Raw genomic sequence first — 11,475 nt, forward strand, 5'->3', positions numbered from 1 at the left:
AAACAAAGAGAAGATCAAATGAACTCATAAATGTTTCAAAAAGCAAGTATATGTAGAGTTGATTCCCTAGTCTCCCCTAGCTAGAGCCAAATCCTTAAAATTACAAGAGAGATTTAAAAACAATAACAGCAACAACACTTCAAATTTCTAGAGTTCTGTAACTCTATTTCTCTAAGCTGTTAGTCTTATACTCTCAGTGTCTCTTTAACTTACGTCAGCCCCTGATTTTGGATTCCTTTACTGTCAAGACTGGCTACTTTAGGGCCACATGTCAACTTGCTCATTACCATAGTGCGTTCTTGGTATTCTCATCTTGACATGAATGGTTATGCAAGTATACAACTCCAGGAAGTGAATACTTATTTTCATTGTACGGTAGCCAGCTGGCTAACTGTATTTACTCAAAACCTTCCTTCTCTCTGGAAAATTGCAGTTTTTCCTCTTTTTTCCTCACATCTACAGTTAGCTGTTTCTTTACATGCCCATTTGTCAAAATAGTTAGTTTACAGGAATATTTCACAGGAGTGTGTTGGTGTTTCATTCCCTGAAATATCAGACAGAAAGCTACTCTTTTTCAGCCACAGCCTTACCAACAAATTGCATATTTATTTCTCAATACCAAATAGTATTTTCATAGAATCATAGAATATCAGGGTTGGAAGGGACCTCAGGAGGTCATCTAGTCCAACCCCCTGCTCAAAGCAGGACCAATCCCCAATTAAATCATCCCAGCCAGGGCTTTGTCAAGCCTGACCTTAAAAACTTCTAAGGAAGGAGATTCTACCACCTCCCTAGGTAACACATTCCAGTGTTTCACCACCCTCTTAGTGAAAAAGTTTTTCCTAATATCCAACCTAAACCTCCCCCACTGCAACTTGAGACCATTACTCCTTGTCCTGTCCTCTTCTACCACTGAGAATAGTCTAGAACCATCCTCTCTGGAACCACCTCTCAGGTAGTTGAAAGTAGCTATCAAATCCCCCCTCATTCTTCTCTTCTGCAGACTAAACAATCCCAGTTCCCTCAGCCTCTTCTCATAGGTCATGTGTTCCAGACCCCTAATCATTTTTGTTGCCCTTCGCTGGACTCTCTCCAATTTATCCACATCCTTCTTGTAGTGTGGGGCCCAAAACTGGACACAGTACTCCAGATGAGGCCTCACCAGTGTCGAATAGAGGGGAACGATCACGTCCCTCGATCTGCTCGCTATGCCCCTACTTATACATCCCAAAATGCCATTGGCCTTCTTGGCAGCAAGGGCACACTGCTGACTCATATCCAGCTTCTCGTCCACTGTAACCCCTAGGTCCTTTTCCGCAGAACTGCTGCCTAGCCATTCGGTCCCTAGTCTGTAGCGGTGCATTGGGTTCTTCCGTCCTAAGTGCAGGACCCTGCACTTATCCTTATTGAACCTCATCAGATTTCTTTTGACCCAATCCTCCAATTTGTCTAGGTCCTTCTGTATCCTATCCCTGCCCTCCAACGTATCTACCACTCCTCCTAGTTTAGTATCATCCGCAAATTTGCTGAGGGTGCAATCCACACCATCTTCCAGATCATTTATGAAGATATTGAACAAAACCGGCCCCAGGACCGACCCCTGGGGCACTCCACTTGACACCGGCTGCCAACTAGACATGGAGCCATTGATCACTACCCGTTGAGCCCGACAATCTAGCCAACTTTCTACCCACCTTATAGTGCATTCATCCAGCCCATACTTCTTTAACTTGCTGACAAGAATACTGTGGGAGACCGTGTCAAAAGCTTTGCTAAAGTCAAGAAACAATACATCCACTGCTTTCCCTTCATCCACAGAATCAGTAATCTCATCATAGAAGGCAATTAGATTAGTCAGGCATGACCTTCCCTTGGTGAATCCATGCTGACTGTTCCTGATCACTTTCCTCTCCTCTAAGTGCTTCAGGATTGATTCTTTGAGAACCTGCTCCATGATTTTTCCGGGGACTGAGGTGAGGCTGACTGGCCTGTAGTTCCCAGGATCCTCCTTCTTCCCTTTTTTAAAGATTGGCACTACATTAGCCTTTTTCCAGTCATCCGGGACTTCCCCCGTTGGCCACAAGTTTTCAAAGATAATGGCCAATGGCTCTGCAATCACAGCCACCAATTCCTTTAGCACTCTTGGATGCAACTCGTCCGGCCCCATGGACTTGTGCACGTCCAGCTTTTCTAAATAGTCCCTAACCACCTCTTTCTCCACTGAGGGCTGGCCATCTACTCCCCATGCTGTGATGCCCAGCGCAGCAGTCTGGGAGCTGACCTTGTTCGTGAAGACAGAGGCAAAAAAAGCATTGAGTACATTAGCTTTTTCCATTACATTAGCTTTTTTGACTCGATGTCTTAATTTGTCACACATCATTGGGTTTTCTTGACTCATCTGCAGTTCTTGATCGGGGTAAATGGTTTTGGTTTAGAGGCATTGTATGCCTTGTTATCTGAGAGGTCACCATTTGTTTTGGGTAACTAAATTCCTTTGCTGCAAGACGTCTTTTTGAGTGAATTTGCAATATTATTTTTAATCTTACACCTTTCAATTCAACATGTATAAATAAAGTAGTGGTAAGATATATAAATTTGTCAGTGTGCTGATAGCACACAGCTGTATCTATTTCTTCATCAGTATTAAGTGATGCATAGTCTGCCTTCCAGTGCCTGGCCAAAATTGAGCTTGGATGAAAGCAAATTCATAGGGGTTCAGTTTGGAAAAGGTGGAGAATTTGATGCTTGAGGGATATGTGAGTTTTTAAGGGCTTGGGGTGATGGTTCTTGCCCATTTATTGAGGGTATATTCACATTTTAAGAGGTTCTCACTTTGGACATGTTCTTATACTCCTCTGTGCTCTTGGAATCCCAGGTGGATCAGTATGGAGCATCTTTTTTCATCACTTTGTAGCTATAGCTGGTCCAGAATGAGGGTGCTAGCTTGTTAGGCAGTATTAGCTATAGCAAATATATTACACCATTTCCCCAGGAACTGTCATAGCTTTCATTTAACTTGTGAATACAAGTATAGGATTGACTTCTGTCAAGGTTCCTCCCCCACTCTGAACTCTAGGGTACAGATGTGGGGACCTGCATGAAAACCTCCTAAGCTTACTTTTACCAGCTTAGGTTAAAACTTCCCCAAGTACAAATTAATTTTATCCTTGGAATATCCACTGCCACCACCAAACTCTAACTGGGTTTACTGGGAAACGTAGTTTGGACATGTCTTTCCCCCCAAAATCCTCCCAACCCTTGCACCCCACTTCCTGGGAAAGGTTTGGTAAAAATCCTCACCAATTTGCATAGATGACCACAGACCCAAACCCTTGGATCTGAGAACAATGAAAAAGCATTCAGTTTTCTTACAAGAAGACTTTTAATAGAAGTAGAAGTAAATAGAAATAAAGGAATCACCTCTGTAAAATCAGGATGGTAGATATCTTACAGGGTAATTAGATTCAAAACATAGAGAATCTCTCTAGGCAAAACCTTAAGTTACAAAAAAGACACACAGACAGAAATAGTCATTCTATTCAGCACAGTTCTTTTCTCAGCCATTTAAAGAAATCATAATCTAACACATACCTAGCTAGATTACTTACTAAAAGTTCTAAGACTCCATTCCTGTTCTATCCCCGGCAAAAGCAGCATATAGACAGACACAGACTCTTTGTTTCTCTCCCTCCTCTCAGCTTTTGAAAGTATCTTGTCTCCTCATTGGTCATTTTGGTCAGGTGCCAGCGAGGTTACCTTTTAGCTTCTTAACCCTTTACAGGTGAGAGGATTTTTCCTCTGGCCAGGAGGGATTTTAAAGGGGTTTACCCTTCCCTTTATATTTATGACAACTTCAGTCTGTAAACCTGTACATGACTTAAGTCTTGATTATCTGAGACAATGTTTCTTTCCTTGTTCCAGCAGCGTGGTCAAGGTCAACTGGAGCAATCATGCTAAGAAACCCTAGATTTTAAGCATCAAGATACAAATGATATGGTATTCTGAATGCAGAGTCCTTAACTCTGGAACATGTTGCATCCATTAGCTCATGCAAACCTCTTTTCTCAAATCTTTCCTGGAAGAGTTGGGGTGGGGTAGGAATTTGTTTTGGGAGAAGGTCCTTTCCTTGAAGACTCTTAAACAAGAAACAAAAATTGTATGTTACATGTTTTATGTAGAGATTTAAACATGTTATGGTGCATTTTAATAAAATGAAATATAAATTTAACCTTAGTTGGCAATTTCAGTAGAGGAAGGGTTTTAATGCGTGGCTTCTTAGCCCTTGAATGAATCCCTCCAGAGTATGAGTGAAACACATTGGTATGGCAATGTCGGGTTGCTTATGTTACAATTGGCTCTGCTGCTTCTAGTGTCTGGATAAATATCTTTTGGTTGCTGAATTCTTATCAGTTTTATATCCTGCACAAGAAAGTTCACTTAGCTTTTGTTTTTTTAATAAATATTCTTGGTTTAGCTTCTTAAGTGAAAGTAAAACTTGAAAGCAGAGCAACTTCTCAGTTTTGTAATAAGTAATATCTGGGCTAGAATAATTCTGCAGCTTTTAATCAGAATCTCTTACTCTCCCTCGCACATCTCATGGCTGTATATCAGAGTTCAGGAATTGTTTTCAATTTAAGTTTTAGATTTTTAAAAGCTAAATTGGGAGTAATGGTAGCCTTTTAAATACAAATTAAGCTTGAAAATAGTCTAACGGTAGTTCCTTCATCTTCCTTTTTAATCTGTCCATCACATTCAAAGTTTCTGGCAGTCTGGGCTTTTTTCAGATTTTAGTTTTCTTTTGGGGTGCTAGGAATTAAATAAAACTTTTTCAGCAAACTAAACCTCTGAATGGAGACTAGAATTCCCTCTGTGCAAGTATATGATGGATGTTGGTGTTCCTATAACAAATGGGAAGCAATGTTCAGAACTGTGTCCTACTTGAATCATCCATTATCAGAACCAAAAATATGAGCAGATAAATTTAGGGATTAGACTTAAAAAAAAAACAAAACAAACAAAAAACAACTTATCTTCTCTGAGTATTTGAGGGGTTTGTATGTATGTGTTGAATTCTAAGTATGCAATTCAGTTTTTATTTGGGGAATATTTTAGAGCAGTGCATGTGATTTTAAAAAAAGATACAATAATACAAGGTGCAGCCAATATCTACTTTGTAAATAACACTTTCCTATGTTATGGCTTGGATTTTATTATGGAGTCCTAGAGTTTTAAGGACAGAAGGGACCACTAGGTCATCTATTCTATCCTCCTGTATACCACACGCCACCAACACCACCTAGCACTCACACATTAAACCCAACAATGGAAATGAGCCCAAACTAAATGAGACCCATAAGAGACTAAAATATTATGTGCTCCAAGCAGAGAATAGGAGCAGTCAAGGTGCACCAATGGTTGAGGCCCCTGCAATGGCAGGGAAATGATTAAATGAGATATACCCAGATAATCCTGGCAAGAGGTCTGGCAAGTTACCCACACTCTCACTCTGCAGAGGAAAGTGAAAAAAACCCAAGATCATTGCTGATCTGTCTTGGGCAGAAAATTCCATCCCAACCCTATGTATGGCGATCAGTTAGACCCTGAGCATGTGAGCAAAAATCAGCCATCCGAGCACCAGACAAAGATAATGCTTGGTGCCACCTAAAGGCCCAGGCCCACCTCACCCAATGTTCCATTTCCATCAGCAGCCATTCCTGATACTTCAGAGGAAGGAGATAAGAAAAAAACCCCAAAACCTCCCAGAATACTTTGAGAGGGAATACCTTCATGGCCCCTGCTAGTGGCTGGCTGAAACCCTGAAGCATGAACTTTTAGGAACATAACGCGTAAACCAGAAGTGAACCCTGCAGCTGTTCAGCCCTGCTCCCCCCACCCCCCGATCACAAGCAACCCTATTATACAATAGCATTCATAAATTTGTCCTGTTCTCTTAAAACTAATTTAGTTGCTTGCCCCCACTTTCCTATTGGAGGCTGTTCCAGAATGTCTGATGGTTAAAAACTGTCTTTTAATTTCCATCCTGAATTAGTTTATATCCATTTGTTCTTGTTCCAGTATTGTCCCTTTAGCATAAATAGCTAAACAGACTTCTATGGAAAGGTTTTCCGTGACTTGGCTTAGATAATTCAGTACCTTATATTTTGAATTAAAAGAAGTTTTACTGTGAAAAGTGATGTAAAAATGCCACCTTTCCTGCTCAGTAGGTCTGCTCCCTGTGTGAATTCAAAGCACCTCACTTTAATGACAAAAACAAGCTTTTATTGCTTTGTATTCCTATTAACACTGCAGAGCCAATCAGACTAAAATGGAGTGAACTGGATTCTATTTCTTTTGCATCATCTACAGAATCATTTACTAAATTCCAATCAGGTATACCTGCATCAGTCCAGTTTAGATGATGTGATGATAGGTGTCACTGAGGGTATAATTTGAAAAAAACATTGTGTTGCACAGGTATAGCTAAGGGCCTAATTTGGCCTGAAAGATCTTTATTACTGGCGATGATTTGAAGGAAGGAAAGAACTCAGCTGTTAGATGCGAGCCTGGGTTTGGAGGGCTAGCAGTTGTGGGGGCACTTTCTACTTGATATGAAGGTCAGTAAGAGATGACAAGTATGGAATTCTACAGTGACATTTTTAGTCACTTTGCAGAGTAGACCCATATGTTAAAACATTTTTTTATGATGGCTGAGAAATAAGTGGATATTTTTTTTCCAGCAAACAAGCAAATGACTCTTCAGAGGAAACAAAAAAAGAATGCAATGGAAATCCAACTAACAGTGGCTCATCAGTTGAAAAGAGTGAGGAAAGTACATCATCAAATATGGAAAATGACTCCAATCTAGTACTCCAGGACAACTATTCAAGAAACTCGTCATGTGAAACAGCAGTATGCTGTGTTTCAGATAATAATGATCAAGTCATAGAGGAGAAACAAAAAAAACACATTTGTAATGAAACTGAATTGAAAATTTGCCAAAGTTCAGAAAATGCTATCTTGAATGAGCAGACTAAAGAAGGTAGCTTGGATGAAACTAGGTTTGCAGCTTTGAACACTAAGGACTTAAAACTGACATTGGGTGAAGATGTTAGTTTTGAGCAGTTTTTGAGAAAAAGAGATGAACCTGAATCTGTTAGTTCTGACATTAGCGAGCAAGGCAGTATTCATTTGGAGCCTTTGACTCCATCAGAGGTACTTGAGCATGAAGCTACTGAGATCCTTCAAAAAGGTAATGTTGCACCTTCATCAAAGAAAGCTGAACTAGTTTCTGAACAAACAGATGACATTCCTAAAGGAAGCGGTCCTAGCAGAATGGAGACAACTGTAAACCAGACAGATGAGAATGAAGCAAGCTGAAATTAAACTAACTTTATTCAGTATAAAGTAGTATGCTGTATAAATTATGGTAAGAACACCATGGACCATTCGTGATGGGTATGCTTATTGATGCTGATTCAGAGTATTAAGATAGAAAAATAAAAGGGTAGATGTTGTATATGAAGAAAGCAGTTTAGTAACAAAATATTACAAAGAATAGCACATTGGCATATATCTTCAAGAGATAGGAAGAGGATATGTCTTACTAGTCTGGCACTTGAAAATGGAAAAAAATTCATTTTCACAATGTTGCCTACAATAAAGTAGTTTGTTACTCAAGAGGAAAAGATTGAGATTATTGTGTGTGAAGATAGTCTCCATGTGGAAATCTTAGAATCACAAGGATTAAGTAAATCGACTGCTGAAATAGAGCATGCTCACAACAATGGTGCATTCGCCTACTGACAGTTTGGATAAATAGAAACCTACTTTGGATTTGATGTCACATTCCTGTCTGTCAAAGCATGTAAACAGAACTAAATGAATCTATGCACCTCTGTACAGGTGTAATCTTGCCAGGTTGTAAGCTTACCTTAAACTTTCAGTGAAAGTGGAAATTACAATATAAATACATATGTGTGAGATTTCTCAGTGTGCAAGCTGTGCAGATTTACCTGACGTACTAGTTGTATAAAGTAGGACAATACTGCTCAAAGTACTGTAGCTGTTAGACCATTACAGTTGTTTTAATTTTTTATTAGTGATAGACCCATATGAATGGTCTTCAAATGAAACCAAAGTACGGTTTAATGCAGAAACTGTTTTTAAAAAATGAACTGGAAACAGACAGGCATGTATTCTGCCATTTTGTAGCTGCTGCTTGCTAACTGTTACAAAAAAGACTCAAGGGCATATAAAGCAGAGATGTATAATATGATTTTAGGACTTTTTGTAGTCTAACTTATATACAAGAAGATGGCTGCTGAAATGATTTTGGGGTGGGTTTTTTGTTTTTTGGGGGGGGGTTTGCTCTGTAGTTAGCAGCTAGGTATAGGAATGCATAATATGATTAACAGTAGCTTGCTTTGAAATATTAAAAAAACTTCATTAAAATGCTCCATTTGAATCCTTTACAATGTGCATTTGACTCTTTCAGTTTTGTTTTTAATGACTGTTAAATGTTTTGAATAGCTATTAAAACACTGCTGTAAATATTACTTTTTTGAGTAAATATTTGCAACAATATTTGTCTTTGTGAATAATTTTACTTTCCAGGTAATTAATTTGTTTGTACAAAGCCTTTCAGTTTCTTTAAACATTTAGTTGCAGATTCCAAAAGCTATCATCTGTTCTTGTTTGATTTCATCTCAAAATTAGTGAGTTGAGAAATATTTTAATTGTTTTGAAATTTAATGACCAAGTGCCTATACATACACATTATTCCTGTTTCAATATCCTGGAACAGGATATGCTGCTACTTGGAAGTTTGAAGAGGAACTCTGCTGGGTCAACACTACCCAAACTGGTCCCTGTGAGGAAATTCCATTGCCCGACAATGTAGTATTAGCCGGGACTGGCAAGGGTTTAAATAATACATTGGTTTAGCAGCCTGGGCCTTGTTAATCTCTCAGTTAGGAACAATAGTCTTGCTGTGACTGAAGAAGCTCAAGACCAGCCAACTCACAAGTAAGGATGCTAGCTTAGATTATCGAGTTCTCTTGGTGCTACTTAAATATAAACAGTACTGTCAATCTCCAGCATTCCAAAATCGTGCACCAGACTCCAAAAAACATAAGACTTAATCATGATTTTGACAAATAATAAATGTTGCATTGTTTTTGCTTGCCTTTCTGTTCTTGGAGTGTTTGGGGTCTACATTTTCAAGTTTTTTTCCTCAACCATAAGTATTAGAAACTGTTTTTAATGAAAGCTGAGGGCCTCACTTAATTGGATGATTCCAATATTTGGAGCTTCAAGAAAAACACCAAATATTACAAGACTCGCGATACGGAAGTATTTCTTCACACAGCACACAGTCAATCTGTGGAACTCTTTCCCAGAGAATGTTGTGAAGGTCAAGAACATAACAGGGTTCAAATAAGAACTAGATATATTCATGGAGGATGGGACCATCAGTGGCTATTAGCCAGGATGGTCAGGGATTGTGTCCCTACCTTTGTTTGCCAGAAGCTGGGAATGGGCTACAGGGTATGGATCACTTGATGATTATCTGTTATGTTCATTCCCTCTGGGGTATCTGGCATTGGCTACTGTCAGAAGATAGAATGCTGGGCTAGCTGGACCCATTAGGGCCGTTCTTATGTTCTTACAATAAACTTTGTGAGAGTTTGGTAATTCTGTGTGTGTGTGTGTGTTAATATATATATATTTTTTAATAATAAAATATCTGGAAAGGCAATTCTCTACACTGTGGACTTGTTATATCTTGTTATAACTGCTGCTGTTAAAGACTATGAAGAAACAGTGGAACTGTGCAAAACAGACCCATGGTGAGTGTTTGATGGTGATAGTAGTTTTTCCACTAACAGCCTAAAGTAAACAGAGCAGTGGGGAAGTCAATCAACCAAAAGGCTTGATATGTTTGTTACTGAAGGGGAGCCTGAGCTTATTCACAGTATAGAAAACCATGAGCAGACAATCCAATTAGAGAATTTAATTGTTTTTGTTTTTGTCTGCTTCATGCAAATGTTATGACTTTAAGTTGAAACCCTGATAAACTTTGCTGTTGGAAAAGTTCATTTAGTTGGTATATTGTGATACCACTATCTTTAATTAGCTAGCTATCATGCTTGTTTTTTATTATTGCACTTACTTAAGATAAGATAAATTTGTCTACAAAAGTTTGATTTAAATTACAGGAATTTGGAAAAATAAATTACTGACGTCTATGAAAAGAAGAGGAAACAAAATTGTCATATTGAAAAGACCTGAGTTATTTGGAGAAAAATATATATGTACTCAAAGATATTAACATGAAAATATTGTATATATGGCTTACACAGTATTTCCATCCCTGTGGAGAATCCATTTGTGTATAGAAGGTAATACTCATCTAAGGAAAAACAAATATTTAACATTGGAACAGTAACCAAGAGGGGTGGGAGAGAGGAGAGAGAAATTTCTCTGTCCTTGCAAAACAATCAAAGCACTTTTTGTCAATGGGCAACTGAGGGATACCCTGCGAGCTTCATGTGAATGGCAAGTACTGTACTATAGTACTTCTATCAGGAGAAAAGAGTGACATAGAGTTTAACTTTCTCCAGCAGTAGTAGCATGTGTTGGCTTTTCAATAACTTAAAAATACTGACTTGGGGAGATAAAATTCCATAATGTATTTGGAATTTTTCTGTGGGGCAGTTAATTTGTTATATGATGAAGGGCACTTCAGAAAATGAAAAAAATAAAATATTTGATTGATGCTTATTTCCTAGGAAGAAAAATGTAAACTTTACTTCGCTAAATTTATAAAAATCAAAGTTTGGCATTTAGTCACAAATAGTTCTTCTTCAAGTGATGGTCCCTATGTGTATTCCACACATGGATACGCATGCGCACCACATGCCCAAGTCCAGAATTTCTTCAAAGCAATGTTCATTAACCAGCATGCGCACAGCAGCTCTCCTCGTGCTCCTGACCAAGTGTATAAGAAGCACTGTGGGTCAATGCCTCTCCAGTGTCTTCTTACCGCCACATGGCCTGAGTCAGAATCACATCCTCCTTCACTCTAAAGTTAAAAATGTTTGTAAGTAGTAGGGCTGTCAAACGATTAAAAAAATTAATCATGATTATTTGCACTGTTAACAATGGAATACCATTTATTTAAATATTTTGGATGTTTTCTACATTTTCAAATATATTGATTTCAGTTACAACATAGAATACAAAGTATACAGTGCTCACTTTATATTTATATTTAGTATGATTACAAGTATTTACACTGTAAAAAAACAAAATGAATAGTATTTTTCAGTTCACCTAATACAAGTACTGTAGTGCAGTGTCTATCATGAAAGTTGAACTTACAAATGTAGAATTATGTACAAAAAATAACTGCATTCAAAAATAAAACAATGTAAAACTTTAGAGCCTACAAGTCCATTCAGTCTTATTTCTTGT

The 11,475-nt window shown here is 38.3% G+C and overlaps 1 protein-coding gene across 6 annotated transcripts in view; it reads left to right on the forward strand.

Annotated features, from left to right (window-relative positions):
* ZNF280D (zinc finger protein 280D) overlaps positions 1–8,337 on the forward strand; it is an 81,873-nt gene extending 73,536 nt beyond the window's left edge. For 4 of the 6 annotated variants that reach the window (XM_074966285.1, XM_074966287.1, XM_074966286.1 and 1 more), the window contains one exon: positions 6,738–8,337. In XM_074966285.1, the coding sequence (XP_074822386.1) occupies positions 6,738–7,377 (640 nt within the window). In that variant the 3' untranslated portion in view covers positions 7,378–8,337. The remainder of the gene's footprint in view (positions 1–6,737) is intronic. The other 2 variants (XR_012641280.1, XM_074966291.1) reach the window with 2 other exon arrangements.
* The last annotated feature ends 3,138 nt before the right edge of the window (positions 8,338–11,475 follow it).

This window comes from Natator depressus, chromosome 10 (genome assembly GCF_965152275.1).
Source record: "Natator depressus isolate rNatDep1 chromosome 10, rNatDep2.hap1, whole genome shotgun sequence".
In the NCBI taxonomy this organism is placed as follows: Eukaryota; Metazoa; Chordata; order Testudines; family Cheloniidae; genus Natator; species Natator depressus.